Below are 19,310 nucleotides of genomic sequence, written 5' to 3'. Positions count from 1 at the left end.
CTTCACGCTTTGCTTCGCTAGAACGTTGTGAAGAGGAGTAATCGATGAAGCTGAAGTTGGTAACGATATTGTAATGATTCACGTTTTGGATAAAACTGTTGTTCGGCAAATTCAGGAATGTTTGAGATGCAGTAAATTATAATAAGGAAAAATGTATACATATTTGGAAAACTTGACTACTTCAGCCACTATAAAAATGCTAAACAGTGATTTTTCCCATATGTGTTTTGCTATGTTAACGTTACTAACTTCAGTTTCTTAGGAATTTATAGAAAAAAATTGTTAACAAAGAATACACTTCAAACAGAGATAAAATTAATTGGTGATATAGCTGATTGCGAATCCATGTCGAAACAAGCTTTAATATTATCGTTGCATAAAATACAATGATATTAATTCAAAACTTCTGATCTCATTCTGACTTGATCAGTTGTTGATATTGCATTTTTGAAGCATAAGTGTAATAGAACTAGTGAGTTCCTCATTTTTCAAAAACAATCAAGTTTTGTTTATACAAGCACCTATGAAAACAAAACAAGTAAAGCAAATATAATTTGAAACCACTATGTGATTCAAATTCAAGTGTTATCAGGTATGCTAAATAATTTTAAGAGAGGAAAAAGTTTGCGCAGCAGTTAATCAGCTCTGCTGATTTTACCGAAGTAAAATCAATGATACAAGTATACAAAAAATAATAGGAATAGTAAAAAAGACTCACTTTTAGGAACGAGTGAAACTTGACTTTGCTCGGTGAAACAGGAGGGCTGGACGGAGTCTGATGATTGTTAGGAACCTGCAGAAGATTCTGGACCTCGACGAGAAGTCCTTTCCTCGCGTAGCGGCTCTTTGGACTGGCAAGAACGTCGCTCTCAGCCTTTGCCTTGGCCTGAATGAGTTTGAGATTTTCTTTGATATTCTGCCTCAGAATGACGTAGTGATACCTGCGCATTCTGGCTCTAGAATCTCGCTCACATATCCTACGCCAGCTCTTGGAAACCATGCTAACAGCGCACAGATCCTTGGCGTCAAGAAAGGCGAGTATCTTTGAGACGACCCTCCAGTGGTCACTTTCCTCACCCAAGACGCTCATAAAATCTACACTGCTCCTGCCGGTATAGCACGGAATTGCTCTAGACCTCCTTGGCCCGACGAACTTTGGTCTCTGGCTGAAGTCTAGCCTCTTGGGCCTGATCTCGGCGAGCGATGGGTCGGTGATCATGAGCCTGCTCATTTTCTTGTGGTTCTCGACCGACGATGTGAACGTAAGGGTCTCCCTGCTCGTCGTCGGCGAACCAACAGCCTCCCCCGTCGTCGGTTTGTGGTGCGGCGTGCTTTGGGGCACAGTGACTAGGCTCATCTCGACATCCACCTCATCGTCCGCAGGCTCCGAGGCCATGAACGACAGCGAAGGGACAGCAGGCGAGGGGGGTGGGGAGAGAAGCTGCAGCGTGGAGGCTGGGGTTGTCGGAACGGAGGTCAGGAGTCTTTCGTCTTTTCCGTTTTTGCCGCGATGCTGCCGCCGCAGAAGGTCCTCGAGCTCCGAGGTCAGGCTTAAGCCGCCCGCCGCCGTTCGACTATTTTGAATTTGAATTTCCCGCGCTTTTTGAACCGACGACGAACCGCTCTCCAGACTCAATTCCGTTGAGTTTAGCTTGGACCGGAAACGCGACGAGCGATCCGACGGCCACGGATCCGAGCTCCGGGTCTGCAAGTACCGACGGCGAGGGTTCGATCGCAGCTGATTTCCGCCGGTCGTCCTGGTCGCTGAGGTCATCGCCGGCGTGCCGAAGCTCGCCGATTGAGGAGAGCTCAGGGTTATGTACCCGCTGTCAGCGTTGTCGTAGGACGATCGCATGCTCGTTCGACTTGACGATAGCATCGAGGAACGATGCTGCTTCTTGCGCGAGGACAGATGCGGCGTATCGCCGAGATCCGAACTCGGCTTAGAGTCAGTTTTCTCCATCTTGGTTTGTCTTTCGTTTTTCGAATTTGCGCGGGAAAGGGAATAGAGATAGAGTATTTGTTGGGGGTTCTTGGATTCGCGCGGGAAAGAGAAACAGCGAAATCTCGAGTATTAGTTATTCTTCTGGTGTCTATTTCGGTTTCGAAGGTGAAGGTATAGGCTTCAGTTTTCGACGCGTACTTGAATCTGTCATGGGACGGAATCAGAGAGACAGGGTTTAGGTCGTTATCTATCAGATTTTATTTCGATTCTCAAGCACATGAGCTTGCGAACTGCTCAGAAAAATAGGGTTCTTCCCGTACTTCTTCCTGAACGAGATCTCGGACCTGATCTTCAAATTCCGTCAATCGGGATTTAAGGGCTCCGTAATCGAAGAGACGTAGAAGAATTTTCTTGTTTTTGAAACACCGCGTCTCCGGTGGCGACAGCGAGTCCGACGTTAGTTTTCGGCCACTTTCATTACCCTCCGATTCGACGACCCGAGCGGAGTGCACTTCCCGTTCTCTTCTTCCCGGCGATGCATCGGGCCGAATGAGAGCCGAGGTTGTTTGGTAACCTCAAGGACAAGGATAACGTACGGTAAACAAACACGCCGGGTCGCCCCTCTTCAATCGACGATCTGCCAGCCGCAGCTTCTGTATCCAATAGTCTTATTCTCTCCACGAGACACAATCGAGTAAATAAACGGCACTGATCGGTCACGGCAATGAAACTACACGAAGAAAAGACACACACACAAGAGTCACGGTAGGCGGAGATAAATAGTAACAACAAACACACGTGGGTTTTACAATATTTTGACTTGAATGGATATGTATTTGAGCGAGAAACTTTTGACACGCACCTTATTCATTCACGTTCATCGGATGTAACGAAAACCTGCATCACCACACAACATGAGACACACAAAAACCACTTGATCGGATGCACGATCACGAGTAAATGACCAAAGGAGCGCGAATAATATCCTCTATTTTCACTGCGCGAACGTACCGACTTAACCAATTCTTTGAAGAATAGATAGAAACGATAACAGTCACAGGACCGCGCGACACAACAAAACACCGGGAACTAAACGTAACGCGCACGCCGACCGCTCGACACGCTGCGTGCTGCTGCTGTTACTGGCTGCTGCTCCGTGGGCAGCCGGTCCTGCTCGGAGACTGTGGAGATACTCGACTAGTTGAGTCCTTTCAAAACTGTTTATCCGTTGCCCTACCGAGGGCCGACCGCCGGATCTCAGCCAATCGGGTGCGAGGACGCCGTCTGGCGGTGCAGCTGCTCTCCCGCCGGTTCAGCCGAACCGAATCCCATTGGCGGCGAGATTTGTTTTCTGTTATTGGATTCTTTTTCCTTTTCTGGTGTAACGCGTCTTCTTCTTCTCCTCTCGTTTGCACGCCTACGCTTATATTATCGCTATCGCAGGCTGAGAACAACACCGTGTCCCGCCAACACGCACGCTGTGATGATGGCACACTTCCTCGCTGCTCCGCGATTCGATCACTACTCTTTCTCTTTCTCTAAACCGCGCGAGATCCTGACAAGGAGGCGGGACGGCAGGGACGCCCGCCAGCGAAAGCCGCGGTATACTAGGCGGGAAAGGCGGGAACGCATCGCACGGTTGCCAACCCTGCAAATTCGACATGTCTGTCTTCGCGGTCAATCGTTCTCCAGAGATTTTCATTACGAATTCATTAAGGTTCGTTTTACCTGACGGAAAATGATAGAAAAATGGAGTACCATCTATATATATTTCGGATTTTTTGTTACTGTTCGATACTAAGTATTTCAATTGTCAAGCTGAATTATATCTTCAACATGATGTCGAGAATACCAAATCACCGAAAAACCTTTGCGAAGGATGCGACTTGACCAATTAATCAAACTGCATCGCCAAACTTTGAGGATAAGTGCTTGAAAAGCTTACTCTAACCTGCTGTCGGTTAGATTGATATCTAGGATAGGCAAATTACCGGATCTATAAAAATATCGAGGATATTGCATGAAAACAGTTCTCAACTACCGTCATTCAATTAATTCATACTTCCATGCTAATGTGGGTATTATTACCCAAAAACATGTTTATTGCAACAACCACTCGATCGGTAAGTGTCGGATGTGTCTTCGCCATTGTCTTACACCATGCAATGCAATTGTGCGCGCCGATTTTAGCGCTTCTTGTGCATCGTGGATTGTCGGGGAACTAACCAGGTATAATATCGACATTACATTAGGTTAAGTAAGGTTACTTTAACACTTTTAAGCGTTCTAAAAACAACGATTTTCGGAGACGAGCAGAAAGATCCGTAAGAAACGCATAAATATTGGCTTAATTATCTTGATTACCTCGTGATATGGACACCAGCAGTAAAGCGGAATCTGCGCCTAAGCAAGCTATGGTTTACATCTGCGGAGGTGAGCGATACTTTGCCTCAAACTTGGATCATCGAGGTTATGTTATGCATAGCTTTGTTTACCGATACGGCTACACGTGGGTCTGAATAAGAGTTTTTTTTTTTTAAGAACAAAAGTTATTGTAGCATCTTGTTTCAACTTCACAAGTAATCAATACAATCGCAACCTTAAACTTACTTGACACATGATTAAACATCACACAACGATCAAGCATCCTGTCTGTTTGGTTATTTATCAGTTTTCTCTGTTGTATCTTCTCTGGCTTATTCTTCTTTTCATTATTGCTTTACATCTCGTTTTCAGAATGTCACCACGACAACGAGATCCGTCCTAGAGATCCGATACGTTGCCGAGAATGTGGGTACAGGATAATGTACAAGAAACGCACCAAGCGACGTATCCTTTTCTATTGTTGTCTGCCTCACCAATTGTTTAATCAACTTATTGAACTTTGGCCTTCTTCTGTCAGATCAAAAATAAATAGTTTAATATGAGTCCAATTTGGCATCACTTCGATTGAAAGTTAAGACTAGCACTGATAGCAGCAGAGTTTTTTGACTTTCTTGGTTTTAAACTTCATCCACGTAAATGTTTTAACGCAACAACCTATAACACTAGGTTGCTTTCCGCTGAAATTCAACGCTATCTTTTCACTGACGAGTTCAGGGACTTTTCACATGTTTTCAAATTATTGTTACGATTAATAAATTCCCATACTACAACATCATTGTTCGATATCTTGCCAGCTGATGATTTCACCACTGACCTTATAAAATCAAAAATAAACTCACTACAAAAATTTGGAAAACACATCTCCTTTACATTCCTTAACACAATAATAATAAACAGTCGTCGTCTTCGATGCTCGATAGATGTGTTGTGACCAGCCACAAAACCCTGTACAAATTCTTAACAATAATGGAATTCTATGAAGATGATCATCGCGCCTCAATTTATTACGTGTAATTACACTGCGATGAATTAATATTTGACCATTTTTTCTTGTATGTGAAATAAATGACATATATGTCAAAGAAATATATTTTAGCTTATTTAATACATCAAATTTCCTTACTTCTAAGCAACACAATTGAATACGTTTTTTACTTTGGTTGTAAATGAATTTAAAACTCGTTTGTCTTTTTTTCTTTTTATTTCTTTTAATTTCATTATTTTCATTTTTTTAGGCAATATACTTTCTTCATTTACAATAAATAAATTACACTTTTTTTTCATCTTTTTTTTCCTTTTTTGCATCAATAAAGTATATAAGAGTTCGTTAACAGATTTTTTGTTTAATTTACGCTGAATTACGGAAGAGGTTAGGTACAGAGAAGAAGGTAAAGGTGGAAGAGCAACGGAGCTTGTGAACAATCGGGAGCCTATGCGAATACATGTATAATTTTAATAATTGATAAAAGTTGGATTCTACCTATTTTAACTACGTATTATTTTATACATGTAGCTAATACCTATGTATGTATGTATAATGTTTATAAAATCCTACACTCCGGTCCCTCGATCTGATATCAACAGGCAAAAGCCATCATTTGGTTCCAATGGTATGATGTAGACTTATTTTGGTGTAAACATTGTTGTTGTCGAATTATAATTATTATTATAATCATTATTATAATTACAAATATTTTCCAAAATTATTATTTAGATTCCTTTTTCGCTTTCTCCTCTACATTCTTAATGAATGTAAATATATATGTGTATCTAGATAATAAAATCCCTTAAAATGATTCGATGATTTTCTTTCTTTCCCTATTTCTTCAGGCGATATATAATATTAGTATCTTCGAAATATCTAAACTGTATATTATACAATAACGGGATCGATCATTCGTTAGCTTCAAATATATCACTACTATGTGTTCTATACATAGGTACACAGGACAGATTAACCTGTAATATGGCATAAATTGTTTAGTCCATTCGTTCACTTTGAATAAAGTATACATAAAATTTTATACTTCGATATAATAATTAAAGTAGTAATCGTTATCAATATTCAATTATACAACCCGTCTACGGTATTAACATATAAAATACTATTGATATATATCATATATAATATTTATTTATCACGCCAACAATTCGCAAGCCCCGTTTCTCTCGCGTGCGCGCGATGTATAAAATTTAAAATAATAGATAGTTTCATAAAAATAAAGAAAAAAAGCCTACCCAACTACTATTACTATTAAACTATCTTATCTTTCCTTGTGTATTCAGTGCCGTAATGACGACGATGATAAAGTGCGTGAAAAATTGTCTAGAAGTCGCTATAGAATCACTAAGTATGTGTGTTGCGTGTAAATTGAAAAAAGCGTGTACTTAAGATGAATACTAAATCGAAATGAAAAAGAAAATTAGCAGATATTGTATCAAACTGTACCAATAAACATCTCAAGCTGAGTTTTAGTTTGATTGTGAAAGTAAGTTCATGATTGTGAATCGATACATTTGTTTTTCAATGATTCTGTCATATCAAATTTCATTGTATCTCTTTGAGAAAATTGGAAAGCATTACAACAGATGCGCCAATCAACGGACAGATTAAGATAGAATCCAATCCGTTTCCGCACTGGAAGAATCAATAGAAGAATCAATAATGGGCTTAACAATATTTGTACGAATGCAATAACGGCATAAAAGTTATGGAAGCTCGTATTATAGTAAGTTACTTCAACTCTAAGAGTGAGCCTTATTTTGCGAATATTGTTAGATTAATTTGTTGAAAAAATCAAACTACCAGCTGCCGTGTGTTAAATATTTTTCCAAGTGCAATCAGCAAAAATTCAACTCATTTAGGATATTTCTTGGTTCACTTCTGAAGACTGCGGACTTGATTGTTAGTTTGGCAGCGTAGGGAATGAAAAAAAAATGAATTCAAAAATAAAATAATATGATAAAATGTCGTCTAGTAACTGCAAGTCAGGCATTCGTTCCATCTCGTTGTACGCTTGATGATAGTATTAATAATGATATTAACATGTATGTGTGATGAATAGAATTGTGCTTCGACAGTTCGATATAATCTATCCGATATAGTATTATCGTAATAATAATCTGTCTTAATTTTTATAACAAATCTTCTTTGAATAATCACTGCACGTCTCTGTATTAGGTACAAGTTGTGTCGACGATTACCGATTATATCCTGTTATTACATCTGTTTATAGGTAAATGTATTTGTATATGAATTGTATGATTATGCTGTATTTAAGAAATATTAGTAAGTAGTGGCTGACTTGCGATTTTGAGAACAATTCTTTCTCGGAAAGTCGGTAGTTCTTTACGGTGAAAAACGCCCTGCAATATGTCGTTTATGAAACTTCTTTTACATAACATCGTTGTTGTATTTATAAATTATTCATGAATATGATTGGCGATCAGTTATTCATTTATTTATTTAATTTTTTATCACACTTTTTCCCGCAGAGAGAAATTCGCATATGTTGCTATTGTTATTATTATTATTTTGAGTTCCAAAAGTTCATTTTGCTCTTTGCGATTTCTACAAGCCACGCCACTGGAAATGTTTTTTCTCCCATCATTGATCAATGCCAAAAGTTATCAGAATAAGTTGCAAAAATGAGAATAAAGTTTACAATACTTGGTTTCCTGCGATATTGAAGTCTGTTTTTTCCAAGCTATCATACTGTTCTTTCGTTTTTTCATTTGCAGTTTCTTTTTTTCACAACGCCCTGTTTAATCCAGACAATATACGTATAATACAATGAATAGATATTGAATAACTGAGCCCAACATTCATAAGCGATTGGTTGTTTTAATCTGGTGTTTCTTTTTTATCGTTTTGTTATAAATCTACCAGCACATAACACTATAATAAGTGATTCTGTATTTGAATGCATTGTACGTACGTACGTAAATATATATATACTTACAAACAAATTTCTAGCTCTTTCTTCGTACATTAACAATATTATTTTTAACACAATGATTGATATTTTTATATGACGTGTCTGCAGATATATATAACTGTTACTATAACTTACCTCAAATCTTTCATACATAATATTTATAATATTGTAAAAATAAATTCTGTACAGCCATTAATATAGGTATGTATAACGTGGAGGCAATAATAATCATCGATTAGTGAATCATTCAATAATAATAATAATAACAACAATAATAATAGTAGTGGTAGTAGTAGAATACTCTAAGGTTGCACACAACATTTGCACTTTAAATACAGGATCACATTCCAGTCCATTGCACCTTAAAAACTATCAATTTATACAGTTTCTTGTGTTGTTAAATTAATTACGTAATATAAATATTATATTTTCGTTACTGGGTAACAACTTGATTTACCTCTATCGCATGTATAGCAAACCTATATGTATACTTGCAATATATATTTATATGTATATGTTCTTCTTACTCGACATTATGTTGTATTTATACTAAAAGAATATAGACTCAAAATATGTTACATGTGTGTATGTATTGATTTTGTTTTTTCCGTTTTCTTCTTTTTTCCAAAAACATTTAAAAAGATATAGGATTAAAATCATTCACGAATTTTCTTACATGTGATGATAGTATGCATGAATATATTTATCTACACGTATATTTTATACGTTTCGCGAATACACGCACAAGTTTTGACTAAGTTTACTTTTTTTCCAAGTTATTTTGTCCGTCGTGAATTGACTCATCCTTTCATAAATTCGGTGAAATTTTCTCTGATATACAAATTTTGATTGTACAGTTATTGGGTCTAATTACTTGATTTTTTTCTCTCTCTTTGTGTTCCAATACAACCCCGAGGACAAAAAGTGTGTATACCTCCAAGGATATCATAAAAATACTGTATTCTTCGCTAGCTTCTTTTCTTTTCGATTCCTCACTTGTACAAGCCAAGAAAAGTCCGTCGTTTGCAAAATATTGCGAAAAAAGAAGAAAAACTTTTTCATAGCTTTTCTAGAAACGTACTCTATGTTTTTCTCGCGATTTCTCTTCATGGTTTCTCCATTCGTGATACTCTAACAATAAACTCGTATTCAAGAACACGGCGAAATTATGTGTAGATTTACGAACACGAGGAAATTTTGTGTGAATTTTAGAACACAGTAGGTTTTCCATTGTAAGAAGATTTATAGAAAGACTTCTTGCCTTTTTAACGATCATTTCTTCACCATTTTGATAAGTACGACAAATTCGATGATGTGTGGCATGTGTATTTGAAGTCTTTCGTATTTTATCTGAGTGCAGAAATCACGCGTTTGAGAACAACAGTAATTAATTAGATTCTGTAATAGAATTCTTTTTTCTCATATTATCTCTTTCTCTCTCATCATTCAATAACTGTTCCTTGAAACTTGTAAGATATTTTTTCTTCATTAGGAATAAAAACAATAATAACTTACACGTGTAGTAGCACGATTGGATAATAATTTTGGCACTAAGTATCATCAACAACTTTCTGTCTCTTATGATCGTCCCTGATAACACCGATCGGTCCATCTTCGGTTAATCCTCTTTTGTTACGATTATCACTGACATCCCTGCCCTCGCTGCCATTCCGATCACCACTTGCAGATGATTCAGGCTCGATATTGTGCTCGCTAAAGCAGTGAATCTGCAATTCAGCGACGGAGCGTATTGACACCGAGCAAATGTTGCACTTATACATTTGCCCAGATTCTTCAGTCCTTGAGTCGTCGCTGGGAGCTGGAGCTGGAATTCGTGATGGTCGATGCTGCCTCTCGTTGATTCCGAAGTCAGTTTGCCGCTGCTGATTGAACTGTGGATTTGCGTGACGAATTTCACCCACCGGCTTCAACTCCTCACTAACTAGTATCGGCATGTGATATCCCCGCGATACTTCGCTCTCCGACATTCCTATTGGAGACGGATACTGATGCATTGAATGCATTGGGATCGGCTCGCCCTCGTCAGATGAAGTGTCTCCCCCACTTGCGCCTTGGTTTGGAATCAAATCGGCATCCCACTGACCCATCTTACTCGGATCCTTTTCATAGAGTTTCTGCGCTAAGCTCTGAAATCAATTAAAAGCGCCGAAATTTAGTGCATATTTATAAAAAAACGAAAAAGATTTATTCACATCGATTCAAGTAGGATCACGTGACTTCAAATTACCAGAGATGACTTCAAAGGATTCGAATTATTTCAAAACACTATAAACTTAAAAAGATTAGCAGGACTTCAAATCTTAACTTGCTCATAACTGCAAATGACTTTAAATATCTTCATATAATGGAAATAAAATTTAGAAGGTAACAAGCTTTGTAATCTTCAATGGACTAAGTGAATGTAGACAACTTCAAGTAAGTTCAAATGGCATCACATGATGTTAAAGAAAATTGGAAGCCTGTACATGATCTCCAGTAAGATCAAACGACTTTTCGCGATGAAAAGAAAATTCAGGAGACTTGAAAGCCAGTTTTCAAAAGACCGTGTATGACGTCAAGTAAGTTCAAATGACTTCGAGCAATTTTCCATAACTTCGAGTGGACAGTAAATTCTACGAACCAATGACGGAGTCTTTACCGTTCTTGACGATTGTTTAATATCTCAATATTGTATAATCTCATATCATTTACCTGTAGACTAGTTAGACTATTATCACAGTCACTAGTATCGATGTCGTTTAGATTAATGCCGGATCTTTCCATTTCCGCGTAAGTACCGAACGGCAATTTTCCCAGGCACTCTAACTTCATGATGTGCATTTTACTTCGCAAATGCTTAGCGAGGTGTCCATGTATCCTGAAAGCAATCTTGCAGTCCGTACACTTGAACGGTCGAGGATTGCTCGTTGTAGCAGCGCCAAAAGTGGACGTCATGCTTACCTGAGTGCATAAAATTACAGATTAAATTTTTTTTACAACTAATTTGACAACAGGATCTTAATCAACTTGTGACTCCTCTTGAAGTATCCTCCACTGTGAATGAAAACAGAGATGGTACTCACTTTGTTGTGATGAGCAACCGAGCGCTCGTGCTTTGTGAGGTGGCCTTTGGTCCTGAACGATACAGCGCAACTCTCGCACCTGAAGGGCCGCTCAAAATAGTGAATATTGATATGTAGCCTGAGCTGACTCGGTTTGCTGAACACTTTGTTGCAGATTCCACACACGCTTCTACCATCTTCAGTCACGCTGTAACTAATTTCATAGACTCAGTTCTAAAATTGGTTGCGAGCAAGCACCGACATGGTCTGAGCAGTAACGGAAGAAATGAAACTAAGACAATAAAAAACTATGCTGCTCAATCAAATGACGAACTCACCTCACGTAATTTGGGGCAGGTCCACTTGACGGCTGCAAAAATTCAGCGTGAGGTTTCCCACTTCCACCTGGTGGTGACGGAGATCTAAATCCGGGCCCACCAACGACCATTTTTCGGGCCACGGAGTGCTTAATGCCTTCGGCCATGTTCTGCTTGGTCATGTCGACGTTCTGCTTAATCTCCGCACGCTCAGAATTCCTCGGATCAACAGCTGTTTGCGACTTGTTTTGCACCTCCTGCAAATTAGCCCTGGAAATATCGTGCCCCGATGAAGATTTCACCTCGAAATTTGGCCTGGACTGTTGGTCTTGTGCCTGAGGCAGCCTTATTTCTCTGCTTGGTTGGCTGACTTCCGAATTCGTATTAGACGACACGGATATTTCTTGGCTGTTGGAACTCCTTGGTTCGTGATTAGCCGGCTTGTACTCTTGACTAGGTAGCCTAAGCTCTTGATTCGGCAGCTTAAACTCTTGACTAGGCGAAGAAGTGACGCGAATCTCTCGACTCGGCGGCCGTAATTCCTGATGATGAGATCTTGGACTCTGGTTGCATTGAACCCTGGTTTCTCGACTCAGGGGCTTTGGATCCTGGCTAGGAGTGAAGCTGTCCCTCGGCCTCTCCACCTCGCTCATCATTTTCATTGCGTTGAACATCGAGCTCCTGTCTATCTCACTCTTCACCTGTCCGTGGATAGATGACGCGTTTCGGTTCGTCATCTCCACGTTCAAATTTCGAGGTGACTGACGGTCCAAAGTTGGTGTACTTCGCCCCGGCAAGCTGCCTTTGTAAATGGTCGGAATGGGGCTTCCGCCTCTTCCGACTCGGTGGTCAAAACCGTCAGTTTCGCCCACCATCCGACCCGCGTTCTCCGTGTCCTTATAGGATGAATCGACCGCGTCAAAAGACCGCGTCTCAAGGTAAGCGTTGTTTTGGTAGACATCTTCATTGTAAGGAATTTTCATACAGTCTTGCTGCGTCTGCTTGTAAATACTTTTAATTCTCGACTCTAGTATGGTATGCTGCATCTTGCTGGGGTTCGTGTAAGTCACGGTGGACACCCCGTTTAGATCTAAATTCTTCGATCTGATTGTGTCGTGCTGCTTCAAGTATTGTATATTATCCTTCTCTGTGCAGTTGTTCTCGAGCTTTGAGCAGCACACTCGATACTGCAGCTTCATTTTACTGTCCATCACGTGTCTTTCGGTAAGATACGCCTGCAGCATGTGTCCTTTGGCCTCGGATTTCCACTCCTTACCCTGCACCGGAAGTCTTTCCATGGTCTGGACAATCGTCTGCATCAAAAGCTGCTCGGAGACCGGGGTCAGGATATCGGCAGGCTTGACTCGTTGGAGAATTGGAGAACTTATTGGGCCGAGTGTTTGTTTGGTCGTGAGGTCTATGGGCTGGTGAAAATTGATCTGTGAATCGGTAGCGTGAACCGACGAATCATCATTTACCTCCGCCGTATCGTTCCCGGGCTTTTTGGAAGACTGTATTATCACACTGGTCCTTGATTTCTCGAGTACCGCACGACTCGAAGGGAAGTAATAACGGTGGGACAAATCACTCTGTATCACAGCCGCGGCTTGGCTGCTCAGCGGCGCTGAACTGTTCGTCGTTGTTACGACCGCCGTGCAAATTGTACTCTGGGAAAAGGTCAGGGTGTACGGATATGTCGTTGGCCTGCCTGACGGAAGCAGCCCCGGCAGTCGGTGCGTGCTGGGTTGAGACAAGCTCAGCAATCCCTGAACAGCGTCGTGCTCTTCGCTTCCGGATTCCTCGCTCTCCTCGCCGTCAGTCTCGTCCTCCTCTTCCGAGGATTCTTCGCCGTTTCCTCCGCCCGCCGCCAATCTGGCAACCGCCTCCTTGTCGATGTTCTCATCGCACACCAACGTCGGAACTGGAACTACACCGAGTTCAACGCATTTTTTGTAGTGCGCTTTTGACTTCATGTGCTTCGTCAGGTTTCCCTTTGTTTTAAAACTGAAAAACCGAACAGTCCAATTTATTGTTAGATTTTGGTAAGGACTTCGATGAACTTTTACACCGTGTGGCATACAAGGGGTTGACTACTCGAGTGAACTTCTTGAACCCAGAATTTCATGAATTTGCACCATTTTTTTTCATAAGTCTACAACTCACTTTAAACTATGGTCAACAATCAACTATGACGATCAACTACCATATGATGACATGTTTCATTTACCTAAAAGTGCAGTGCTTGCAGGTATATGGTCTGACATCGGTATGCGTTCTGATATGTTTCTTCAGCATCGATGGTTTCTTGCATCTGATGCCACACTCTTCACAGACGTACCTTCCTCGGCCTTGAATCATATTTAAGAAAAAATTATAGGAGTTAGAGAATTTAGAACAGAAACACGGAACGTTTGCATAATCGGCGCTCGGACCTAACGATCGCTAAAACCTTCGTCAATGATACGTTAATAATATTTTTCGATAATTTTAAACTAGCTCCGAAAATTGGCTATATCTTTGTTTACTTTGACGGAGTAAAATGAATAATCAATTTACAGGACAATGGAAAATAAAAAGAAAATAAATAAAAATTACCATTAGGACGCATTATATATCTACTTACAGATAAGAAGCACACAGCATACTCCCGATTAGGAAATGAAATGTTTTTTCATAAAATTTCATCAAATCGTTGGACTGATAACGAAAGACTACCACCTATGAATGAAAGAATATGCCTACTGTGCTCACCTCTTCCTCTGACGTATATGTAATCTTCGTTGCTCTCGAAACCGCCGTCGAATATCTTGACCCGTTTAGCTTTTTCCTGAGTATCATTTTCGGAGTTGTTGTCCGAGCTTGCAGGGGTTGTAGGTCTTTGCGAGGAATGCGTTAAAATATCGTCGTGTTTCTTCGAGGCCGTGGTGTAGCTCATGGGCCGGCGTCTCGAGTCGTAATGGGCCAAGTCGAGGTCGAGTGGTGCCTCCTTGCATATTTTCCAGTTCGAGTACATAGACAGGGTGTGTTGTTGAGTAACGTACATCGGCTGAGGCCTGTTTAATGTGCAGTAAAATACTCGAGTCGAACATTTCAGCCCGAGGTAGGTGTACGCATGTCCGTTCAAATACAGTTGACCGTACGATTTCCTCGGCCTCGGTGTTTCCGGGCTTATCAGGGGCAACGTGTTCGCCGTTGGCGTTATACCGTGGTGTCGTTTTGGGGTAAAGGTACCAGGCTTAAGAGGCAGCGAAGTCGGCCTCAGAAATTTATTGTTGGTGTTACTCTCTTCAACTCCGGTTGCGTCTTCGTTGCTGATACTTGGTGAGTGAAGACTGTCCGCTGGTTTACTTTCACGACTAATAGCTAATAAATCACCATGTGAAGGTTTACTTGGCACTTCTGTATTGGAAGAATCTAGATTAACAGTTATAACCGGAGCATTTTGAAACTCGTGTTTTGACTTTATTCCGTTCATCGCTCCACAATTTTCCATTTGCAACGTCCTTGTCTTAACATCCTGTTGAACATTTCCCGGCAACTGTAACGCCGCTAATTTCGTACGGCCGTTTTCATGGGGCACCGTTTCGTATTTGAAAACCACGGGACTCTGTCTCACAGACTCGGCGGAGGACGATCGGCCCTGTTCAAATTCCGCACTGGCCCAGCTACTTGGCCTCTTTCTACTTTCGGTAAGATTTTTCGGCGAGTATCTAAGCTTCTGCATACTATCAGCGTCGTTTGGATATGTGAAAGTCTTTTCCGTCTTGCACGGACTTTTTTCAAACGAAAATTCCTTCCTCTCCCTCGGGCTCTCAGTACTACTCTTACTGTACTTGATCCCAGATTTCAAGTTGTAACGATCATGCTCCGATCTATGCGTATCACCGCTGGGCACTCTGGACCTGAATTTATCCGGGGTAGATTCAATCTTGAGATTAGGAACTTTTGGGCTCATCAAACCGGACCGCAAATTATCACTACTCGGAGTCTTGAAGCAGAGTTTAAGCTCCTTGGCTGGACTGGCGAGGTCCAACGGCTGAGCGGGTGACGGCATTTGCATGTTGGAATGCGGTCCAGGTATACCCGGAATGTTGGGTGTATGAATTTTGACGGGACTGGCGAGATCCAGGGGTTGAGTAACGACGTGGAGTCCGGGGATACCGGGAATCACCTTGTACTCGGCCTCGGCACTGGGTACGTTGGCGGATATGTCGACCGAAGGTGTTCCGGACAAAGTGTGGGGACCAGGCATGCCAGGTACGTAAGGTATGATCTTACCGCCGTGCAAAATGCTAGCTATACCAGCCTGCGGCAAGGTTAGCGGATTGTAGGCCGTGATGTTCGTTAGGGGGTTGAGGTTCTGCTCTAAGTAACTATAACAGGATATCGTTGGCGCTATGTTAGGAGTTGATATGTTGGGTATGATAGGTGCCAATATCTTCGGTGTATTTGGCAGGGATATGGAACCGTTCGTTGTGCTGGCTGGAGTGCCGGGCGGTTTGTGAACCATGGTTCCGCCGGAGTGAAGTCCAGACCTAACCACTATCGAGGAAGTCTCCGAAGTTGCGCACTTGCCGTTAACCGAGTGCTGTTCACCAGGTGAATTCGTTTGACGGGGTTCTATCCTCATCGTTTTCGTCTCTCCGGTGTCGTTGAGTATCCTCACTTCGCCACCAAACATCTGGAGCGAGTTTGGTCTCGGATACTTGGACAGTTCCTCCAGCGACCTCAGTGTCGTTGGCGCGGATTCAGATCTCTGTTTCATTGGCGGTACGTAGGGGTCGACTAATCTCGTGTTACCAAGAAGCGGACCCGGCGACGGGAGTGGCTGGAGGGTGTTGTAGTAGTCGGGTTTCATCTCGAACTCCGGGTCTTTTCTGTCGAGGTCAAGCTGAAATTCGGGTCGCCTCGGGCTAGGCGATCCTTTGCAGTAGTACCGCCTGTGGGCGTCAAGGTTATCGGCGCTAGTATAAGAGATTTTACACGACGGGCAGACAAAGTTTTCACCATCCACACCATCGCAGTTCTGATGCGCCTTAGACTTCAAGAGAAGCTCCTTTATTATCGATGCTTCTTGCTGCTGCTGCTGCTGGTGGTGATGATTCTGCGGCTGCTTACCATCCTTCTCGTGGGCGAAACTTTCGCTGTAGCACCGCTTCCTCGTCAAGTTTTCTTCCGCCGATGAGAGATTTAACGGTTGCTCAGTGTACTTTGGTTCCACCAAACTCTGCTGCCTTTGCATCAGCTTGTGAAGTAGTGGGTCTACCGCCTCCACGATTGCCTGATTGGCTGTTATTATTTTGTCTATGTGCTCCTGCAGCTGTTCAGCGTTCGGCTTCGAGTTCGTCGACGAATTCGTCGAGGAGTTCGACGAAACCGATGACGCTTCTACATCGTGGCTCACATTGTTTAAGGCCGTGTGAAATTTTGGCTTGTAAATTTTACCCGTTTTCACTGTCTTCACGCTCAACACTGAACTTGGCGTCGACGACGGTGGCGGAGGTGGTGTTCCTGTTCCGTTACTCGCGCTATCCGACAAGCTTATGTCAGAATCTTCTGAAACCTGTGAAAAGATTGTTTGATCAAAAGAATTTGATATTTATATCAAAATCGTCTACCCTACTATAGTTCTTTTGCCGAAATACTCTATTTGAAGATTCATTACTCTAGTTTTAAACGGTGATAGACTGGAAATCAGAGAATACATACGTGTTCGCTGAATGTTGCGAAGTTTATATCGAAAACGGAATTTCTCGTATAATTCATTCTTCAGGTTCTAATCTGTAGGTGTATTATCGCTACCCCATTACCGAGAATGAGTCAATGTTGGTACGAGTTGTTATATCAGTAATTCTGTTGGTATAATCCATTTTGTAATAGCAAAGATAAAGTATATTCCCAGAATGGTTGTGGGTATCAGTGACGCTCTGGCTTTGCAGGCTCAATATAGGATTTTATATCTTGACTGACACTCGCCAAACACCTGTGCTCAATTAGTGTTTATATCGATGGATACTACACTATCATTTGGATATCAGTAGACGTCGATACTACTTGTCTGATATTTTTGTTCCCTGAAACCTAATCGCAATTAGAAATCTTTACGCGGGAGAGATTGGAAGCTGGAGATTTACGTATTAATGTACACAGAACATAATTTTCGTTGAAATGGAAAGCATAATAGATGCTTACTGTTGGGATCAGTTACTTTTAAAAATCTAGGAAATTTACTAGCAATGAGTGTGGCCAAATTGAACCATCATACAGACTGTTTTTCTCCTTTTTCGAGCCTTAGGGCCATTTTTAACTATCGTGATACGGCTATAGCTGTAATCTGACATCAGTAGTCGTACCTACGGATAGCCTCAATCATGGTACAGCGGATTCGGGAGATCGAGACTATTGCCGATGGCACACTCTGCCAGCGTTTGCTGAGGCGCGATTGATACCAATATCGGTATACACTCCAATCGAGCGCATGTAGTTGATGGGTGACCGTAAAGGATAAGTGTTTAGCAAACCAGCGTCACAGATTCAAGCGATGCCTATCTCATTACAGAAAAAGGAAATTCGCAAGTTACACGTCACTAATAAGAATTTAGCTTTCGGATGTTTGCTTGCATTTTGCGCAGAGAGACAACAGCTTCATTCGGATTTTAACATACAGTTTCAACTGGACGCCGTTTACTCGTTGAATTCCAGAAACTGTGGGACGTGTTTCAACGACTTTCCTGTGGTTTCTTATAATAGTTTCCGTTCCACGAGAGAAGTGGGTGTAATCGTATCAAACTTCGCCGTCAACGTAGTGTAATACACGCAATTATAGCGCATTGTGTAATTACTACACATATTACAACGATATAGTTGAAATAACACTTCGAAATTGAGTCTTTTTACAGTGTGGCCAACTGTAACGGTTTCTGTGTATAATATCTGCATTCACTGTGCATAAAAAACACTAGAAAACAAAATTGCCCTACAATATAAGTACAAAGGTCATATCGTAATGCCGACAATATCGACTTTCCTTTAGACAAAGTTTACAACGATCAGTACCAATATTTTAGATTGCCCTGTCTCTGTGTACAGTAATGAAGAGACGTAAATATTCATACAATAGCTCAAAAAGGTATCGTCGGTATAGAAATACAGAGTCGAAACCTTATTTTACTCCACAGCGTAGTGACAATTATAGTTGTGGTTGAAGCTATAGTATGTTGGGAAATATTTCTCCTGTTTGTGGAATTAAATTTACTGAACACTAAACGACAGCATTGTTTTTTCCCCCATTTCAAAGAATTCTGAACTCTGCGACAGAAAATGACTAAGTCACAAACACTTGGAAACTTCGAAGGAATTCAACGGGTTTGAAAATAGTTAACGCAACGCAATTTAAACGTTTGCGTGATTTGAAGTAACATCGAACGACCATAAGTAATTTCACATAAGTTTAAACGATAAAGTGAATGACTACCTCATTCAAAATTACTGAAACATACAACCTGAAAACTTTTCCATTCGCGGATTCTAAAAAGTTCAATTCGCGCGAAATGCAGGTTTGCTTGTGCCAAAAAATCATACAATTTTAACATTGACTCATTCAATAATCGAAACTAACCAACATAAGTTTTTTGCTAGTTGGATCATCTTCATCAACGGACAG

At 41.2% G+C, this 19,310-nt stretch overlaps 3 protein-coding genes across 6 annotated transcripts in view; 1 reads left to right on the top strand and 2 right to left on the bottom strand.

Moving 5' to 3' along the window:
* Window positions 1-3,536, bottom strand: part of LOC124219202 (F-box only protein 43) — a 49,140-nt gene extending 45,604 nt beyond the window's left edge. The window contains exon 1 of the mRNA XM_046626465.2: window positions 719-3,536. Within this exon, the coding sequence (XP_046482421.1) occupies window positions 719-1,963 (1,245 nt within the window). The 5' untranslated portion in view covers window positions 1,964-3,536. The remainder of the gene's footprint in view (window positions 1-718) is intronic.
* A 637-nt stretch (window positions 3,537-4,173) lies between these two features.
* On the top strand, window positions 4,174-5,416 carry Rpb12 (DNA-directed RNA polymerases I, II, and III subunit Rpb12). Its single transcript, XM_046629815.1, has 3 exons — window positions 4,174-4,378; window positions 4,682-4,774; window positions 5,228-5,416. Exons 1-3 carry the CDS (start codon window positions 4,318-4,320, stop codon window positions 5,248-5,250), a joined length of 177 nt encoding a protein of 58 aa, XP_046485771.1. The 5' UTR covers window positions 4,174-4,317; the 3' UTR covers window positions 5,251-5,416.
* A 237-nt stretch (window positions 5,417-5,653) lies between these two features.
* Window positions 5,654-19,310, bottom strand: part of LOC124220627 (uncharacterized) — a 38,795-nt gene continuing 25,138 nt past the window's right edge. For 3 of the 4 annotated variants that reach the window (XM_046629812.2, XM_069136792.1, XM_046629814.2), the window contains exons 3-8: window positions 14,399-17,210; window positions 13,875-13,995; window positions 11,669-13,651; window positions 11,352-11,544; window positions 10,981-11,229; window positions 5,654-10,415 (exon numbers count right to left, since the gene is read on the bottom strand). In XM_046629812.2, the coding sequence (XP_046485768.1) occupies window positions 9,819-10,415; window positions 10,981-11,229; window positions 11,352-11,544; window positions 11,669-13,651; window positions 13,875-13,995; window positions 14,399-17,210 (5,955 nt within the window). In that variant the 3' untranslated portion in view covers window positions 5,654-9,818. The remainder of the gene's footprint in view (window positions 10,416-10,980; window positions 11,230-11,351; window positions 11,545-11,668; window positions 13,652-13,874; window positions 13,996-14,398; window positions 17,211-19,310) is intronic. The other variant, XM_046629813.2, reaches the window with a different exon arrangement.

Source organism: Neodiprion pinetum, chromosome 5 (genome assembly GCF_021155775.2).
Source record: "Neodiprion pinetum isolate iyNeoPine1 chromosome 5, iyNeoPine1.2, whole genome shotgun sequence".
NCBI lineage: Eukaryota > Metazoa > Arthropoda > Insecta > Hymenoptera > Diprionidae > Neodiprion > Neodiprion pinetum.
The sequence above is the reverse complement of the archived record's forward strand: the minus strand, read 5'-3'. Positions and strand labels throughout refer to the sequence as shown.